Here is a 19,908-nt window from a genome sequence, read left to right as displayed (position 1 = left end):
ATTAAGGAATAAGATTATTATGATATGTTTTAATTTTGTAATGGTTTCGTGAGTTGTACTGAATTATTAATAGTCTAATAAAAGCATCAAATTGAATACTTAGTTTTTTACATCAAGCTATATTAAGCCACCGGCGAATTTGACTGCTCTCCATTACACTTTCTCTCCATTTTCTCAAGTACACACTTAGATGAGCGACATGGATTTGACTCCTCTCCATTTCCTGAAGTACACATTTAGATGAGTGACACTTGTCTAATATAATTTTAAATGGTTAAGATTAGATTAATCTAACAAGCATCTTAACCATGGTTAAAAATAATAAGTTTTGAAAAGAAATTTCTATTTTTGGTACACATTAATATATCATTAATTTCATCCTGTAAATTTATCAATAAACTTCCTACCCCCCTCTCCTTCCCAAATCCGTATAAATAAGAAAAAGATCTGTCATCATAAATTTTAGTAAATTGATTTAAAAACAAGTCCTCAAAATTGAATTAAAGAACGTATGGAGCTCCTAACATTGGAGGTGAAATGATAATTCTAATTTTTCAAGAGACAAATGGAAAGCAAACTAGAGTATTGAAATTATCTGCGACTGTATTTAGTTTAATTTCTTTCATTTAATTTTATGATGAATATATGAACGATTGGGTAGAGTATATTGAACCATTTAGTGGAAATAATATTTAATTTGATGCTCTTTAATTTAGTTAAATGGTGAATATATGAAAAGACCTGGGAAGAATACTGTGACAATAATATTTAATTTGATGCTTTTAAATTTAGTTAAGATTTTGAATATATGAACAAACTTCGAATTTACCCATTTTTTAATGTAAAATTTACAAATGAAATTAATTAGTACCAAAATATGTGGGGAGATTGATATTGCATACCAAAATTAAAGAGTGCTTTCCAAAACTTATTATCAATCATAGCTAAGATGCTTGTTAAATTAATCTAATCTTGACCTTTAAAAATTATATCTGACAAGTGTCACTCATCTAAATGTGTACTTGAGGAAATGGAGAGAACATGTAATGGAGAGGAGCCGGATCCGGAACCGGCGATGAACAAATAATTAATCTGTCATATTGCAGCTGCATGCCTTATAGCTTGTTTGGATGGTTGTTACCTATGTATTGTATTGTTAGTTTAAATACAATATTTGTTTTGATTGTTACTTAGATTTTATGATATCGTATTGTATTGCCTTATTACTTTAAATGCAATGTTGGTTTCATTTTTACTTAAATGTGTCGTGTATTATTGCATCTGTTGTTATGTAACAAAAAATGTTATTTTATGTAATACTAACCGATTTGATGTGGTCGCATTACCTTATTATTTTTCTCATCTTGACTTTACTTACTATTTCATAACCTATTTTTATTCTTTACCATACCAATTCCACAACGTACATACACTAAATTTTTCTTTGTAATATTGTTAGGTTATTCTTCATATTGCTAGTCTATGGCATTATGAAACAGGAAACGATACAATCTATCTAAAACATTATGTTATCAAAGCAATACAACAATATGTGCTCTTCCTCACATATCAGACCACTCTCCTATGATTTTGAATATTGACACTGTCCATTGGAGCCCAAAAGTACCATTCAGATTTTTTAATAGATGGGCTGAGCATGAGAAGTTTTCAGGACTAGTACAAGAAATATGGTGTATAGATCAGCCTGCTGTCAATATGGAAGATATATGGTTAAAGCTACATAGTCTTAAACCAATCTTGAAGCAACTGAATGTGCAGGAATTCAAGGGTATTTCACAGAATATTAGCAAGGCAAGACAAGATCTAGATGTTATCCAAAATCAGTTGAGGATTCAATCTGCATATGTTTTGCTAGAGCTAGAGAAAGACACTATCCTAAAGCTGGAGAAATGGCATAACATAGAGGAGAATGTGCTAAAACAAAAATCAAGGACTCAGTTGGTAAAACTAGGGGATTCAAGTTCCAAATATTTCTCTGCAGTTATTAAGGAAAGAGTTCACAGAAAGCAGATCCTGGAACTTCAATAATTACAAGGCCTCATACTGGTAGAAGATAAAGAGATCAAGCAAGAGATAGTGGAGTTCTAAAAGAGTTTGATGTGATCATCTACATCCTCTCTTCCAGCAGTAAATAGAATGGTAATGAGAAAGGGGCCAATTTTAACTCAGCAACAGAGGATTGATATGTGTAAGGAGGTGACTGATGAGGAAATATACCAAGGATTATGCTCAATAGGTGATGACAAAGCCCCGAGAGTTGATAGATACAATGATTTCTTTTACAAGAAAGCTTGGCCAATTATTAAGAATGACATCATTAGTGCTGTCAAAGATTTTTTTCATCATGGACAGATGTTCAAACCTATTAATTTTACATCCATAACCCTGATCCCTAAGACTCCAAATCCAATGACAGTGAAAGAATATCGACCAATTGCTTGTTGCACAATGCTCTATAAACTCATTGCCAAGGTTTTGACTAGCAACTACAACATGTAATGCCTACTATCATTAGCCAGTCTCAGGCTGGTTTTATACCAGGGAGGAAGATAGGTGACAACATATTTTTGGCACAAGAATTAGTGAAAGGGTACACAAGGAAGCAAATATCTCCAAGATGTATATTGAAAATTGACCTGCAAAAGGCCTGCAATTCAGTAGAATGGCCATTCTTGGAGTAGATTATGGATTGTTTAGGGATGCCAAGTCAGTTCATGAAATGGGTGATGGGATGTGTTCAAACTGTTAATTATTCCATATTAGTGAATGGTGAACCATCAAGTCCATTTGAAGCAAAGAAAGGACTCCGATAGGGAGATCCAATGTCTCCTTATTTGTTTGCAATTTCCATGGAATATCTAAGCCGGCTGTTGAATGAATTAAAAAAGAACAAGGCATTTAAGTTCCATCCTAAATGCAAGAAACTAGGAATTACTCACATGTGTTTTGCGGATGATCTTTTACTGTTTTCAAGGGGAGATAGCGCTTCAGTACAGGCACTGTTCCATTGCTTTCAAATATTCTCAGCCTCTTCTGGCTTACAAGCAAATCTGGGGAAGAGTAGTATTAGTTTTGGTAGTGTCCAAGTACAAGAACAAGAATTGATCAAGCAGCAACTTGGGTTTAGTATAGGGGAATTGCCTTTCAAGTATTTAGGAATTCTTCTTACTACCAAGAAACTGACCTTTGTCCGGTGGATACCTTTGATAGAGAAGATTGTGGCTAAAATCACTTCATGGATAGCTAAAAAGCTGTCATATGCAGGAAAAACTCAGTTAGTGCAATCAGTGCTTTTTGGTGTACAAGCTTATTGGTCACAGCTCTTTGTCCTCCCGGTTAATGTTTTAAACGCAATAGATGGATACTGTAGATCTTATATCTGGTCAGGGAGTAATACTATCACTAAAAAGGATCTGGTAGCAGGGGAAAGGGTGTGCTCGCCAATCTCAGCAGGTGGACTTAATTTGATCAACATTCATTTGTGGAACAAAGCAGCAACTATTAAGACATGTTGGGATATAGCTAGCAAACAAGAAAAACTTTGGATTCGATGGGTACATGCTTTCTATATTAAAGATCATAATTTTTTAAATGTCGTAGTTCCCCAGCAGGCCTCCTGGATGATAAGGCAAATATTGGAAGCTAGAGTTTCTTTAACTCAAATCCACGTCAACACAACAGCAACACAAAGTATTATTAAGCAAATTTATTTGCAGTTGATGGGAGATAGGCCAAGGGTTGAATGGAAATGTGTAATGTTCCACAATGCAGTAAAACCAAAGGCTCGATTCACCATGTGGTTGCAACTCCAGAATCGATTAATGACCATGGATAGACTAGACAAATGGGGTATGCAAGTGGACCTGCAATGTGTACTTTGTTCCAAGCATAATGAGACTCGAGATCATTTGTTTTTGCACTGTGAGTATTCCCTTTTCGTGTGGCATAAGATCAAGCACTGGCTGCAACTCAACATGTTCATAAACACTAACTGGGAACAACATCTAAGGTGGGTGGTAGCAAGTTCCAAGGGCAAGACTCAAGCTGCCCAAATCTTCAGATTAGCTTATGCTGAGACTATTTATGCACTATGGATTGAGAGGAACCAACGGGTATTTGACAAGAAGACAAGACCATGGAGTATTGTTGCTAAGGAGATAGCTTATATGTGTAATGTTAGAGCCCCAGTATGCATTAGACAGTATGTTTCCCAGCTTATGTTTTAAAAGATCCCTGCATAACTTAGCTGATAACTAGGAGTAGGAGTATTGTTTTCAGAGAATTAGCCAGTTGTGTTACCAAAAAAAATACAACAACATAATAGGTAGTAAACATTATGTTAGCTACTAGTAACTTTTATATTATTATATAGCTAGTAAGGTAATTAAATTGAAATTGTTCAGCTAGCTGGTCTAGTTTAAAGGCACCAACCCTTTCTGCAAGATTCGATGCTCGTAATTCGTTGATTATCACAAGAGAGTCCAATTTGTTGCGTCGGATCGATCAGAACTTGTCGGATTTGGCTTCCCTCTATTTCACCGGACATGGACATTATAAGATAATTTGATTGTAATTATACCTACAATAGGTATAGAAGCACTTATAGTAGTGGTTGAAAAGTTAGTTTGAAACAGATTCTAAAATTTCATTGTTTTATGAACTTGAATTCTTGAAATTTAAAAAAGTTGTGGGATAAAATATCTGATGCCAAAAATCTTGGGAAAACGCAAAAGGAATGACCGGCACATAAATGATGACCAAAGAGATAAAATTAAAAAGGGAAAAGTGCAATATACCCCTCAACTTTGTGATTTAGAGCAGATATAACTCTCATTATAAAAGTGATGTATATATATACTGCCGTTACAAAATGGTGCAAATATATCTCTGTCATACAAAATGGTGCAAATATATCATTTTTGCTGACGAGGGTTTTAAAAAAAATCATTTAAGTTATTTTTGAATTTAAAAAAATGTCACGTGACTTTAAAAAAAAGTCTATCCATTTTTTTTGTGTAGACATACTTTTCGAAAGCTACATAGTAATTTTTTTTTTCAATGGGTCGGGTTTGATTCGTTTAAGCAAATGGGTAGACTTATTTTTTTTTAAAGTCACAGAGATATTTTTTTTTAAACGAACCATACCCGACACACCAGAAAAAAAATTACCATGGCTTTAGAAAAATATGTCTACTAAAAAAAAAAGGTAGACTTTTTTAAAGTCACGTGGCATTTTTTTAATTAAAAAATAACTTAAATGATTTTTAAAAAAAACTCTCGTTAGCAAAAAGGGTATATTTACACCATTTTCTAACGGCAGGGGTATGTTCGCACCATTTTGTAACGGCAGGTGTATATATACACCACTTTTGTAAGAGGGGATATATCTGCTCTAAATTGTAAAGTTGAGGGGCATATTTGCACCTTTACCCAATTAAAAATAATAAAGTATGAATATCGGCTTGGCAAGTCTTTTGAACCAAGTCTCAGTTTATCCGTCTAAAGTTTTGCTTGAGTATTCAATTCATGACTTAGAGCCCGTTTGGATTGGCTTATAAGTTGCTTATAAGCTGTTTTCAGCTTTTTTGAGTGTTTGGCTGGCCAATTTAAAGTCATTTTGTGCTTAAAATAAGCTCAAAAAAATAATTGGGCCCATTTAATTTAGCTTATCTAAAGCAGCTTATAAGTTGAAAACAGCTTATAAACCAAAAAAATAAGTTAGACTACCCCAACTTATTTTTTTTAGCTTATAAGCTGCAAACAGCTTATAAGCATAAACCCATCCAAACAGGCTCTTAACCACTATCCTGTTTAGTGAAAGAAATCGCTCGACCTAATGAAAGATTTGATTAGCCAGACTAATGGATAAACAACTAAAAATTTGATCGTTTCACTAATGGACCCTCCAAAATTTTCCATCCCAAATAAGTCGTTGATTGAAGGAAAATAGGTTTTTAAAAAACTTTTTTTGCGCGGATTTCCTTCCAAAGGTGTTGGTCTTTAATTTTTGTCCCTCAGCTGCTGGTCTTTAATTTTTGCCCTTCCCGTAAAAAAGTGGCCGAAAATATCTCAAGGTTCTAGGTTGAACCTCGCTCGGTAAAAAAAAAAAAAAAAAATTGCAATGCAAGGCTTCGTGAAAATTCTGTCATAGTATGCCTTAAGGCAAAAGTAATATCGCAAGGCAGAAGGTATTTTGTTTTTTATTTTTTTACTCTGCTGGGATTTCACAGAAGTTGGGCCTGAAGGCCTAACCTTTGACCGAATAGGCCTAATTTGCTAAGAAATTCTGCCTTGTAAATTATTATTTTTAATATTCTACTGGGATTCAAACCCAGAATTATAGAGGTATTTTCGGCCACTTAAAGTGCCACATGACAAAAATTAAAGACTAGCAATTTGAGGGGCAAAATTAAAGACCACTCCCGAATAAGGGCATTAGTGCGAATGAGACTTTAAAAAACAATTTAGAGGTTATTTCGTTTGTGCAATAGGGCCGGCACAAATGCAGTGCCGACTTTAGGGTGAAGTTCGTAAAGAAAGGCCTTAGGTCTCAAAATTTTTAGGGTCCCATTTTTCACTATTATAGGTTTTTAAATTAGTTCTTCAAACAAAATGAGTATTTTAAAGTAAAAAGTAAAATTTTGCAATTCAAAAATAAAAGAAAACTTTAAAATAGATTTGAATAATTCAAAGCATATGAAAAATGATTACTAGTGCTATTCAAAAACCAGTTGGTAAAAATAATGATGTGTACATTTCATGCACGAGAAATCGTACCGGTCATATTCCAATTAAGTTTATTTCATGTGATGCACGTACGGCGCACGAGATGTACGTGCTTGAACTAATTTTATTGAATATACTTGAGATCTTTGTTAAAATTTATTGAGCCTCCCCTGTTCAAGCAGACATGTATCTCTCCCTGCTGAATGCCAATTAACAAACACTATCCGTCTGCGCCTCTATTAACTTCTTCTCTTTCTGCCACCATTTTTACATACAATGTCTTCTTCATCTACACCCACTGCCACTGCTGCCTACCCCACACCCAGTGCCATAAAAATGTCTTTCATTTCAAAGAAGTGTCACTGTCACCGCCACAAATTGGCCAGCATCCGCCGTAAACCGGCCAGCCGCCACCCGCACTGCCTCCCCCAGCCCCTCCACCGTTACCACCGCGGCCTCCGCAGCCACCCCCGTCAATATCATCAACCCACGTCGGACACCAACTGTTTACCACCGACAGAACCGCTACTGTTGCAGCTGCCAGCGATGTTTCTGTCGGTGCTGCATTTGATCCGTCCTTGTTTTTCTCCTCCTGGCAGTCATTGCTGGGGGAATGTTGTACCTTATTTACCAACCTCAAAGCCCCTGTTTCTTAGTCTCCGCGATAAAAGTGTCTGATTTCAACCTCACTACCACCGCGGACGACACCACCCTCTTTCCTACAAATTAATCATCACACTCTTGGCCAGAAACCCAAATATAAAACCGGTATACAACTATAAGACCATTATTATAACTGTACTGTCCAACCATATTGTTATAGCGAATGGCTCGGTTCCGGGATTTACTAGCGGTCCAAGTAACATTACTATGATCCAGTCCACTCTTCCGAGGTGTCTCAGGAGCTTGACGTTGATTCAGTGTCGGCCGTAAATCCAAACGCGGCCCACACTGCATCCCCCACCGCCTCTACTGTTACCACTGCGGCCTCCGCAGCCGTCCCGTAAAAATCATCAACCCACGTCGAATGCCAACTGAGCCGCCACTGTTGCAGCTGTTGGCGACGTTTCTGTTGGTGCTGTATGTGGTCCATCCTTGAGTTTCTCCTTCAGGCAGCAATTGCTGGCGGATTTTGTACCTAATTTACTGACCTCAACGCCTCCATTTCTCAGTCTTCGTGATTAAAGTCTCGGATTTCAACCTCATTACCACCGCGGACGACACCACCCTCCTCACTACAAAACTAATCGTCACACTTTCGGCCGAAAACCCAAATACCAAACTGAAATATAACTATAAGACCATTGCTATTGTCCAATCATATTGTTATAGCGAATGGCTCGTTTCTTGTGTTTAGTAGCGGTTCGAGTAAAGTTAATATGATCCAATGCGGTCAGTGCCGGCTTTAAGGTGAAGCTGATAAAGCAAAAGCCTTAGATTTATAAATTAATTTTTGAAATAAAATGAGTATTTTAAAGTAAAAAGTAAAAAAACTTTAAAATAGATTTGAACAATTCGAAACATACAAAAATGATTACTAGTGCTATCCAAAAATCAGTTGGTAAAAATAACGAGGTGTATATTTCATGCATGAGAAATTCTACTGACCATATTTTAATTAAGTTTATTTTATGAGATGCACGTGAGTGAGCTAATTTTATTAAATATAATTGAGACCTCTTATTAAGATTTGGCTTTAAGCCATCAATTTTTTTAAGCCACCCTGTACAAATGGAGATTAAATTTTACTTGGTATTTGATTATTTTATGGAAATTCGCTATTAGATTGAGAAGGGAATTCAAAAACTCCTCCTCCATGGGTAATTCAATCCCATGAGAGAATATCTCTCTTCCCAACTAGTGACCTTAATTTTTTTTACCGTAGAGAAAAGAAAACTTTCATATTGCTTTACAATTTTCATTTTATCTATTCTTCTTTTTGGAACTTCACAAGTAACTTTTGTTGCCACGTACCTACTGCTTAATTTATTTTCATGTGATGTACTAAATTTGACTGATTATTCTGGGTTGTTTTGTACAGTTAAACAAAATGCTAATATGTCACAAACTCATTTTAAGCCAATCTAAAGCAAACAAACACCTATTACAATATATTCATAACCATATCATGACTACAATCCCAAGTTATACTGAACCAAACAACCCACTCATTAAACCTGTTAACCGGTTTGAACCGGACCGGACCGGTAACCGGTTAACAAACCGGCCGGTTTCCGGTTAAAAAATCGGAACCGGCCACCGGTTCAGGTTTACCGGTTAAAAACCCGAAACCGAAACCGGTCCTGTTCAAACACGTCCAAAACCTCTTCTTCTTTTTTTATAGTATATATATATTATAGTATTTATTAGTTTATTGTAGGTATATTTACATATGTTATATAAGTTTATAAGTAAAGTTTACATATTTACTGACTAACAGACTAAGAGCAAGTTAGCAATACAGCATATATATATATATTAAGTTATATGCTTAAGTTATACTACATATACTTAAAATATAGTAAGAATATACTTATATATATCAATATACTTAGGTTATATAACTTATACATATATATGTGTTTAAGTTATATGTATACTATATATAGTTATAAGTTATATATATACTTATAACTTATATATTATAACTTAAGTTATGTATAGATTAATTTTTTTCTAAGTTTATAAATTTGTATATATATATATATATAAGTTATATGTTTAAGTTATACTACATATACCTAAAATATAGTAAGAACATACTTATATATATCAATATACTTATATATATATATATATATATATATATATATATATATATATATATATATATATATAATATATGTTTAAGTTATATGTATACTATATATTATAAGTTTATTCTTAGTATATTTTAGGTATATTCCTAACTTAATATAAGTAAAAATATTAACACAAGTAAATAGAAGAAAGCTCAATGAGCCATATATTTTATTCATTCTTCAATAACATTTATTTACAAGTTGTAGTTTTTTTTAACTTGCAAATAATACATGAGTTGCAAAGAAATAGTAGAATAATAAAATCACCAATTCTCAATCATTTGGTTAATTTCCCCCATATCATATTCGGCCATAGAGATATCTTCAAAGTCTTCCATTTGATCTGGTCCACTTACTATCAAATCTTCAATCTCTTCCTCTTTGCCTTCCTCCGCTTCTAAGTTTTGGTTGCGTCGCTCCGATCTAATCCAATCGTGAATGCACACTAGTACTTGCTAAAGCCGGATAATGAGTATCTATGGTCTCCAATTTGTTGTCTTCCTTGGCTAAATGCACTCTCCGAAGCCACGGTTGATACTTGAACCGTAAGGATATCTCGAGCCATTCTTGAGAGTATCGGATGACTTGCCTTGTATTTCTTCCACCATGCTAAGACGTCCAACTCATCTAGTTCCTTGATATCCACATTTGGCTGCATCAAATAAAAGTTATATTCATCAAAGTTTGCACTACAAGAAGGAGTTGGCTGTGAATATAAAACTTTTAAATGTGACAAATCCGACAAGCCCTTTTTGCTACTTTGAGAAGTAGTAGGGCGTGGGAGTAACGGGTGTAGCATGTTCTTTCAAATTAGAATAATGAGTAAAAACTTTTCTAAACTCGGCATCAATAGCGAGTTCGGCTTCAGCTAAAGATGGTTGAACTCCCTCTTCAATTTCTAAAAATGTATAAATTTGACCAACCAATGCTCTAGTATAAGACACTTTTAAACAAGGATTTAAAAGAGAACCCAATATAAATAAAGTTGGATGGGAAAAAAATACTTCTTAAATTTTGTTGTCATATCAAAAATAGCCGCTTGATAACCGGGTTTATATTATACTCTTGTAAAACTCTAGTTATTTCCGCTAAGTAGGCTAAAATTTCGGTTACCGTGGGATAGAATTGTTTAGAAAAAACAAGAGTTGCATTATAAAAAAATTCTAAGAGTTCAACACATTCTTTAACATCTTCCCAATGGGTAAAATTTAACCAATCATCATTATTAATATTATATTTGTTGTGAACTTGTTGTATGGGAATCCTATACTCATATGCTTGTTGTAGCATAATGTAAGTGTAGTTCCACATAATCTCAATTTCTACTTGAATTTTTCTAGGTCTAAGGTTATTTTTCACACAACAATTCTTAAAATCTCTAAGTCTTCCCCTATTAACATTACAAAAAAGAAACGCAACCGCATCTCTAACTTTTTTAATAGAATCGTCAAAACACACAAGACCATCTTTATCAATTAAGTTTAAAATGTGACAACTACATCTCACATGAAAATTATTTTTTAGCGGAGGGTTTAATTCTCTTTTTAAAAAACCAATCGTCTTTGTATTATTAGAAGCATTATCTAAAGCAATACAAAGTGTTTTTCTATAAATGTTAAAAAATCTCATAATAGTAGACCTTGAATTCGTTAAAATTTTCCATCGTGACGACTTTTTCCTTCATCATATAAAAAAGCTATAATTCTTTTTTGCATAACCCAATTGTCATCAACCCAATGACATGTAATAGCAAAAAAATCTAACGTGTTAAGACTAAGACCCAAATTAGCGGTAAGAGAAACATTACAATTTAAAGAATTAAATACATGGCACAAATAAAATCTATATTTTTTATACAAATCTATAACATCCGCTCTACAAGTACTTCTAGGAATACCCTCAAATAACGGATTATAACAACGTTGAATGTAAGTAACAAACTCCAAACCCGAAGGAAAGAAAAATGGTAAACAATCATAAGCTACCATTTTAGCTATTTCTACACGCTCTTTTTTGTTGTCATACTTAAAAATTTTACCGGTTCATGGGTCTATCGTCATTTGAATACCCCCACATTTGAACCTGTTTACTCTCCTCAAACGTCCATATGTTTCTTTCTCATATGACAATTTAATGTACCCGTTCCACCATCCTTACCAGTTCCTTGCTTAAAAGTAAATACTTGTTCACATAGGGTACATTTAACTGTTTGGCTTTCCCTATCCTTAGTCATAAATTTTCAAATTTTAGCGGTTGACCTACGAGTTCTAGGCGGTTTGTCTTGTGTATGTGATTGTGTAGGATGTGTATCTCCTATGGGATTTTCGGGGGCTTGTGTTTCATCATTATCATCAATTTCATTAAAAGTGTCGGTATAATGTTGTTGCATTGCCTCATGACCTAAAAGTAAATTATTTCCACCAACATCAATACCTAAATTAGGTGTTTCTTCCACAAATGTTTCCTCATTAAGCCCACCCCTAACAATACTACTACTATCGGCACCACGTCTAAATCTCTTCGGCATTATTAAATAGAATTAATTTAAATCACTCAAATAAATCACAAGAAAATAAATTGCAACAAATTAAATTGCGTAAATTAAATTGCGAAAAATAAAGATAGAGTTGGAACAAAAGTACCAAATTACCGGACTAATTTCCAACAAAGTGAAGGCTGCTAGAATTGCAAATCCACCAAAGCTACTTCTGATTGTTGCAAAATCACCAACTCCACCAACAATATTATAATTGCAAAATTAATAATTGAAACTATAATAAGACTTTATAATATTTATTTGAGAAAAATTTAAAATGGCTAATTATTGCAAAGTAACTATAATTGAGAGATTGAGATTTAAGAGAAAGAGAAGAGTGAATTGGTGTAAATTAAAATGGAAATGGAGAGGGGTTTATATAGGGATAGGGGATGGGTTAAAGTGTTTAAAAAAAAAAGTTTGGGTGATTGGGGGGGCAAAAAATGGGTTTGGGACCGTTTGGCAACGGCCATTTTTGCAAATTGACCGTTGCCCAACGGTCCAAATTAGCAGCCCAACGGCTACAATTAAAAAAAAAAAAAAAATTCGTCCGGTTTTACCAGTTTAACCGGTCCGGTTCCGGTTTCAAAAAAATAGAAACCGGTTCCGGTTCCGGTTTTACCGGTCCGGTTACCGCTTTGAACCGGTTGACGGGTTTAACACTCATGGTCAATCCTGGTGGCTCGACTTTAGACTTCACCAGAAAATAAAATAGGGGAACATACCATACCAATAAATACCAGTATATAAATACTATTAACAAAAGCCATCCAAATTTCTGTGTCTACATAGGGAAATCAGAAGGAATAAACGAATATATATATATATAGAAGACAATGAATCTTAAATCAATTACTCTGTTGTTGGGGCCTGCAAATCTATAAACAAGCAAAATAAGAGGATCAAATCTCGACAAACTGCTTCCTCCAGTAATCGCTTACTGCCGCCTCAGATTCCTATCTTCTGAAAGCAATATATGCTGAAATGAAGAAATCAAAGATCCAAACTTTTACTATACAAGAAAATTGTCATTCTTTAAATATTCCCAAGACATCCATACCCTTGGCTTGAGGATCTTCATGGTCAATCTGAAGCATATCAGGGGACATCAATAACATCGGTCAAGATTGATCTTCAACCAAGAAGCTGCTTCCCTAGACTCCCTTGAACATACCGCCCACTTAATCATAGTTTCTTAGGCAAGTTGTAAGTCTTTTTGAGGAACTTGGAAGCAGCTTCATCATTTCGGTAGCACAAGACGCGTAACAGAGTGTTTGGTTCAGTTGGATTCCATTGCCCTGATGTAGGGGGCAAGGGAAGCCTAGATTTTGCGGATGAACCATAAGTTTCCAGAGTTGATCGCCTGAAGCGCTCAATGAGGCTATCTGCATCAGCCCGGAAAAGAGGGAGTACATCCCTTACCGTTGTTGAATATTTGTTTATCACATCCACAGGCAATCCATCCCCGTTTGCCCAGAAAACATCTTTCAGGGACTTGAAATCATCCTCTATAATTTGTGAATCCTGCTGCGTGAAAGCTCTAGAAGGTCCTCCAGCAAGCAACACCAACAGGAAACCATCAAAGGATGCTCTCATTATGTCTGCAATAATCCGAGTCCGGACTCTTTCATTAACAGTGTTTGATATGATTGTCAGATTCTTCTCGAGTTCTTGAAGGAAAGGCTCAATGCGCGAAGAAGATGGCTCCCCGATATACAGTCCATCCCATAAAACAGGACTTAAATCATGAAAGATAATCCTATAGCCGACTGCCTCAGAGACCTGTTGGATTCCCTCAACACAAGCAGCAGGTGTGATTTCAAACTTCTTTCCTAGCCCGTTTGAAAAGTCTTCTACATGAGCTGATTCAGAATTCCTCAGAAGGGTAATAATTCTCTTCTCAAGAACTTCTAACTCTGTCCGAAATCTTTGGAAAGTATTTATACGTACACACAACTGCAGCACCCCAAATGAGTTATCACCGTTCATCGTAGCAACCTGTGAGTTCCTCTTTGTACTATGTGACTTATCCTTCTTCTTCCCCCACTTTGTAGCAGTTGTACATCTGGTTAGTGCAGGCATGGTTGGAACATATGTGTTCCTTGATCCTACAAATGACACCACTCATTAATGGGCATGTTAGGCTATAAGAATTGTTGTCTTTCTATTCATAATAAAATTTAGAAATTACCACAGCCAGATTTTGCCTTCGATACGTAATACTGAAGACATCTATCGAGGCCACTCATCAAGTCGGGGAGCAATGCTGGATGCATTGGTATTGGCAGCTGGAAGAATGCATCTAAAGTTTCATCAATAATCCTCAGGACTTCAACAGCAGAGGGGGCAAATCCCCCTTCGTTAGCTTGAGGATTCCAGACCTTTTTTATCACAGTAAACAAGATAAGAACGCAAAACCAAATATCAAAACCAAGCATAGTTAAAAGCAAAAATGTAAGTCATGTCCGGAATATAGGTGATGCCATTTAGTTGGGAATCTATCTTAGTCATGTTAATACTTTACTTTAGATCCTATACTTTCTAGAAGTCTTTTAGCCCTATTAGAGATTCTTATGCCAATAGGAAATATAAAGAACCACTAGTACTTTTCATTTTATTATTATTTTGTAATATATTGGACTGCAATGAATTTAAATGGGTAACATGGTTAGCGAGGATTCATATAGCCGACCCCAACTTATTTGGGACTGAGGCGTAGTTTGTGTTGTTTGTAGTTAAAAACAAATATTACTCAGCAATTTCTACAATCTAAAGGCAGGTTTGTAGTGTCATCCAATAAATAACTCATCTTCTCTGTTGGTCAGGATCAGGAAAGAGCTACAAGAGGGCAGAGTCTGGAAGAACAAATTCAAAATAGGGCCCATGAGATTAAGAACTCAGTTTCCAACGGGTCTGCAACTATATTTAATCTAAGGTGTTCAAGTCTAAAAAGTCTCTTGAGGCTTGTATGGGGTTACTTAACCTCCTCAAGCAGGGATAAGTCATCTCATCTTTAAAACCCACAATCATGTAATGGGGAGGGTACTGGAAGTGATTTTTTCTTGTCTCTTTCTAGGTAATGGTGTCGTTCAAAGCATTCAACTCTTATACACTCTTGGTTCTTACCGCTAATCATCAGATTCAGCTGCTGAGGGGTTTGAGTAAGGGAAATGCAGTATGAGCCTACATAGGAACAAAAGTTGCCTTCTAATCGAAGCAGAACATTTCCATACCATATCGGCAGACATAAAATAGTTGCTTTCATCTTGTGTATGGGAAGTTGAAAGCAAATATCAACTGATGGGTCCATACCTCTTGTTGGAGATTTCTGTCAACCCATTCCTTGAGTCTGTCTATTCTTGTCTTAATCCAATCTTTCACCATGTTGGCTATTGCACCTTCAGCTTCAAATGGTGGCATCTCACGGATAATGGCCTTTCCACCATCATCACTGTCCACTGAATCTTCAACAGCAATCTGTACAAGATCTTTCTCCAATTTATCTGCTGCTCTCAGTACTTGTACAGCATCTGGTGTCAATTCCGTTATACTTGAAACAAATTGTTTCAGCTCATTCCCATAGCAAATGTGCAGGGTGGCAACAGCCACTCCTGCAGCAAAAGGATGCCATCTCTTTAAGATAGGACTAAAAATTTCCTTCTCTTTCGAAGCCAGCTCACCAACATCCTTTGCAAGGATGGCAAGGACAGGAAGAGGATTTGGTTGGTGTCTTGATGCTCTCCTGCTTGAATCCGCCTTCTCCATCAACTGCAATCAAGACAACCAAATTTCTAGTTTTAAATTGCATGCACATGGAAGGTAAGACAATAAGAACTGCACCAAACACCATCACTGCCCTTCCTATACGCAACTGATGACGGTAGAAGTAAATCATTACAAATATACCCCAAACATGAGAATTGTGGCAAAATTTCGAGCGAACTAAAACTTCGCACAAGTTTGAGATAGGCTAGTGAGAATTGAAGAAAATTAGCAGCCTGTGCCCCGAAACATGAGAATTCTGGAAAAAACTACAGGGAATGAAAACTCCATACAAGTTTGAGACATGTTGGCAGGGCTTAGCCGCTGAAGGGTAGGTTTCATGAAGGTGAGACATGGGAAGACTGGAAATATAACTTTATATATCACAGAAAGATGGGAGAACAAGGAATTATAAGTTTCCAAACTGATATTGCTACAATAAATGTCAACTAAGGCAGTACGCGGAATATGACCAAGATAGAAAGTATATCATGTAAACTGGAGCTGAAAGTAGAATCAGATTTCGAACAACCCAACCAAAAGTGAGCAATTTGAGACAGATACAGTATTTTCCGATAAAGGAGATAAATGCAGTATTTTACTCACATTCACATTGATAGACATGCTTTGAGACATACTACACTTATACTTCTGTTTAGTGGCGGAACTAGGAAATTGTGCAAGGGGATTAAAAATAATTACTAGAATGTCTCACTGGGGGTTCGAACCTGTGATCTAAAGCATATTTTGAAACCCCGTTTGCCATTACACTAGAATCTTCCCTTGTGTCAAGGGGATTCAACAATATATATCAAGAAGAAATTAGTTTTTGCCCTATTTGCTCAGTATAATTTTCCAATGAAGCGGATTCAATTGAATCCTCTTGGCTCTACGTAGCTCCAGCCCCACGCTTCTGTTTTATAAAAGCTTTCCAACACTTTTAAATGTTAAAAGTATGCCAGACAATAAAAGTTGGAGTTTATGAATCCACACCTTATAATCCTAATTTGGCAATTTAACACACACTATTAACATAACGTTATGGAAACAGTTAGTTAAAAGGTGTTGCTTGCTGAAGTTACCAGTTTAAAAAGAAAACAAAAAAAGGTGTTGCTTGCTGATAAAGTCGACAACAATAAATTTTTCTAAAAGAAACCAAGCCTAATAACTGAATAATAGTTATAGAAGAGATGGAACTTGCCTGAGCAAATGCAGTGCGAAGTGATGACCTGATGTAAGTGTCAATTCTACTACGAGCTACATCAACTTCGTTCTTACGCCGCCGACGATACTCATTAGAAATATCTTCAACAAGAATTTTTGCTGCAGATACCCCTATAGATACAATGGTTGGCATTGATTCAATATTCCCGGCATCAAAAGTGTCATGGTATGCAAGGAGCCTTTTCTCAGCCCATCCCAACATTGCTGTTAATGTAGAATTCAGGATCTTAGCATATGCAGGATCTTTTGTTGTCTTTGCATCTTTTGCGACTTCAGCTAGCTGACTATCAGCAGCATCTAACAGATCATTCTCAATTTGACCAGTTGCAACATAACGGTTAAATAAAACCCATGAAAAGCAAATATTGTGAAGCATTTGATTAAGTCCGAGAATTCCCCAAGTTTTCTTTATGAGGTCCATAAGTTCATCAACTTCCTCTATGATAGACGCTTCCTCAGTTACATCAAAGCAAGCCTCCAGAAGTATCTCATAGAGTCTGAGATTCAAAGGCAAACCGTCAGCCCAGTGGCATGATTCAAAAAGTGATCCATCAGATGACCTATTAGCAAGAGCCATTACAGCTGTTCGGAGAACTTGCATCGACTCATTGTTTCTCCCTGTTTCTATTGGACGGTTTAAGGCAGCTTGAATAATTTGCCGCAGCCTCTGCGCAGCAGTATTCGACTTATCCAGTGGCATGTGTGGATGTAAAAGAAGTCCCGCCTCGAGAATTTTTAGATTTCTTTTCTGCCACGCATCGTATTCTTTCTGATCAGTAAAATCTGCAGCTTTGAACTGTTGTAAGAGCTCCAGCGGGAGAACTGTTGACTCAATTCTTCTTCCAACCTGTATAATGCACATTAAAGCATGACTTATTACAGCAAATTGTATCAAGTCAAGCATTAACAGTTCTTCGATGCTCATGAGAAAGTGTGTAAAATTCTAAGCGAAAACTTTTTGGTTGAAAAGAACAGAGTAGAAAGAAAGTCAATAACTTTAACTGATTAGCATAGTAACTGAAAGACTGATTTTTGTTTCATTCATGGAAAAATATGTCTGAGAATACAAAATTCTATGAGCAAAGAGGACAGAAAGGTGAAAACAGTAAATCTACAGTACAAGACAAAAACATGATGGATAGTTAACGAGCTGACATAAAAAAGAGCAGGAAAAATCCATTCAATAATAATACTCAGCAGCATCATCAGAAGCGGAAGAAAACTGAAACTTCACACATCCTGCAAAATTCAACCACACAAGCACAGATTGGCTGATAATATGACATCAGCAATGCAATATAATAATAATGTTAATGAGGATACTGCTAAAGTAATAAATGGTCAAAATCTGGCTCAAGAAAAATACACAACTAGGCAACCTTTAAGGAAGGATAATTTTTTTTTTTTTTTTTGATAGCTGCCTATAAGGAAGGGTATTAAGGACTATGTTTAATGGAGCCTTCATTCACCTAATGTACCCACAATCAAATGGATATAACATAACTGTGGTTACTTTGAGCCGATCATTCAGAATACCTTGAAACATACTAAATAATCGAACATACCCATATCTATACTGGATAGTACCTATACACAAGTCAAAAGAAAGGAGGCTCTGAAGTTGTGTATAGAAGGAACGTTTGACTCTCAGAAAGAACTTCTTGGATTCATTTTAATCCAATCCTCCTAAAAAATTGAAAGGAAAAATATCCTCACTTTGCATTATCCAGTCAAAACCTCAAACCCCGTCAAATTGGTACCACAAGGACTGAAATGACGCTCGGAATTCGCCTCAACCTGAATTAAAATTGCTATTCTTAAAGGCAGAAACAGAATTGCAGTTAATGACATAAATTGAGCAATTTTCCTAACAGATCGAACTTGTAAATAGCAACTCACCACAAGATGAAGACTTTATCAATAACTAACATTAATATACCCAAAAAACATGTAAAAATGGAAAAGCTAGTGTTTATTCCCCAACAGATCAAACTTGTAAAAATCCAACCCACAAAAAAAAAAATGCAGACTTTAGTAAGAATTATCATTAATACACCAAGAAAAGATACAAAAAAAAAAATGCATAACCTAGTGATAATTCACAAGAAGCTCTATTAAGAAATAACATTATTAAATGTACATAAATAGAGCATGGTACCTGGCCAGCAGCAATTCTCAAAAGAGCTCTACGAATTCTAGAATCAACATTTTCCGAAACGTTCATTTGAACCCTCATAAGGTCCCCTATAGTAAGGGGCTTTTTGGGCTTTCCACCAGAGCCCGGACTACCCTCAGCCCGCTTATTAGTCCCCAAAGTGGAGTTAGAGCTGGATCTGAGGCCCAAAGCTTTCTTCATTTTGGAAGCAGCAGTAGAAGTAAGAGATCTTTGCATAGACGGTGAAGAAGATGAATTATTCGAATTGGATGGTGAGGGTGAGGGAGATCGATCGGAGGAGTTGGAAGGAATGTAAGTTAAGGCTTTACCAGTGGAAGTGCGGCAAGCAGCTACGAAGATCTCGTAAGCAGTTTCACGGAGGTCTGTGGTGGAGAGTGAGGGAGTTAGGTCAGGGAATGGTGATGGAAGTGGTGATAACACCGCGGTGGCGCCGGAGCTGCTGGATAACCGGCAGCTGTTACTGCTTGTGGTTGTGCTGGTGGTGGAGTCTCGACGGGAAGAGTAGCCTAAAGTACGCTCTCTACTGAACAGAGACGCCATTGTTGTTGCTGTAGAGAGAGAGAGAGAGAGAGGAACGGTGTGTACTTGGATTTCGGAAATACGAGTAAAGAGAGAAGAGAATATAGGAATGGGAGTACCTTTTCTTTCCTCTCTTTTTTCCT

At 36.1% G+C, this 19,908-nt stretch overlaps 3 protein-coding genes across 3 annotated transcripts; 2 read left to right on the top strand and 1 right to left on the bottom strand.

The window, feature by feature from the left end:
- Nucleotides 1-2,843: 2,843 nt before the first annotated feature.
- LOC132637381 (uncharacterized) lies at nt 2,844-3,489 on the top strand. Its single transcript, XM_060354476.1, has 2 exons — nt 2,844-3,356; nt 3,445-3,489. Exons 1-2 carry the CDS (start codon nt 2,844-2,846, stop codon nt 3,487-3,489), a joined length of 558 nt encoding a protein of 185 aa, XP_060210459.1.
- A 22-nt stretch (nt 3,490-3,511) lies between these two features.
- LOC132637380 (uncharacterized) lies at nt 3,512-4,247 on the top strand. Its single transcript, XM_060354475.1, has one exon. The coding sequence runs from the start codon at nt 3,642-3,644 to the stop codon at nt 4,245-4,247; it is 606 nt and encodes a 201-aa protein (XP_060210458.1). The 5' UTR covers nt 3,512-3,641.
- An 8,564-nt stretch (nt 4,248-12,811) lies between these two features.
- On the bottom strand, nt 12,812-19,897 carry LOC132635817 (protein unc-13 homolog). Its single transcript, XM_060352358.1, has 5 exons — nt 19,229-19,897; nt 17,048-17,917; nt 15,397-15,852; nt 14,276-14,465; nt 12,812-14,192 (listed from the first exon to the last, which is right to left on the bottom strand). Exons 1-5 carry the CDS (start codon nt 19,784-19,786, stop codon nt 13,270-13,272), a joined length of 2,997 nt encoding a protein of 998 aa, XP_060208341.1. The 5' UTR covers nt 19,787-19,897; the 3' UTR covers nt 12,812-13,269.
- Nucleotides 19,898-19,908: the final 11 nt, after the last annotated feature.

The sequence above is a fragment of the Lycium barbarum genome, chromosome 4 (assembly GCF_019175385.1).
Source record: "Lycium barbarum isolate Lr01 chromosome 4, ASM1917538v2, whole genome shotgun sequence".
Classification (NCBI taxonomy): Eukaryota; Viridiplantae; Streptophyta; class Magnoliopsida; order Solanales; family Solanaceae; genus Lycium; species Lycium barbarum.
This window is presented reverse-complemented; position numbering and strand designations above follow the sequence as displayed.

Bases quoted from the DNA above. Each gene is read 5' to 3' on its own strand.
- LOC132637381 (XM_060354476.1), top strand. From the start codon at position 2,844: ATGTCTCCTTATTTGTTTGCAATTTCCATGGAATATCTAAGCCGGCTG. The intron at 3,357-3,444 runs GTTAATGTTTTA...ATCTGGTAGCAG, and splicing joins CACAGCTCTTTGTCCTCCCG to GGGAAAGGGTGTGCTCGCCA.
- LOC132637380 (XM_060354475.1), top strand. From the start codon at position 3,642: ATGATAAGGCAAATATTGGAAGCTAGAGTTTCTTTAACTCAAATCCAC.
- LOC132635817 (XM_060352358.1), bottom strand. From the start codon at position 19,786: ATGGCGTCTCTGTTCAGTAGAGAGCGTACTTTAGGCTACTCTTCCCGT. The intron at 15,853-17,047 runs GCAAGTTCCATC...TCTTGATTGCAG, and splicing joins TTCGCACTGCATTTGCTCAG to TTGATGGAGAAGGCGGATTC. The intron at 14,193-14,275 runs GTAATTTCTAAA...TGTCATTTGTAG, and splicing joins GAAGGCAAAATCTGGCTGTG to GATCAAGGAACACATATGTT.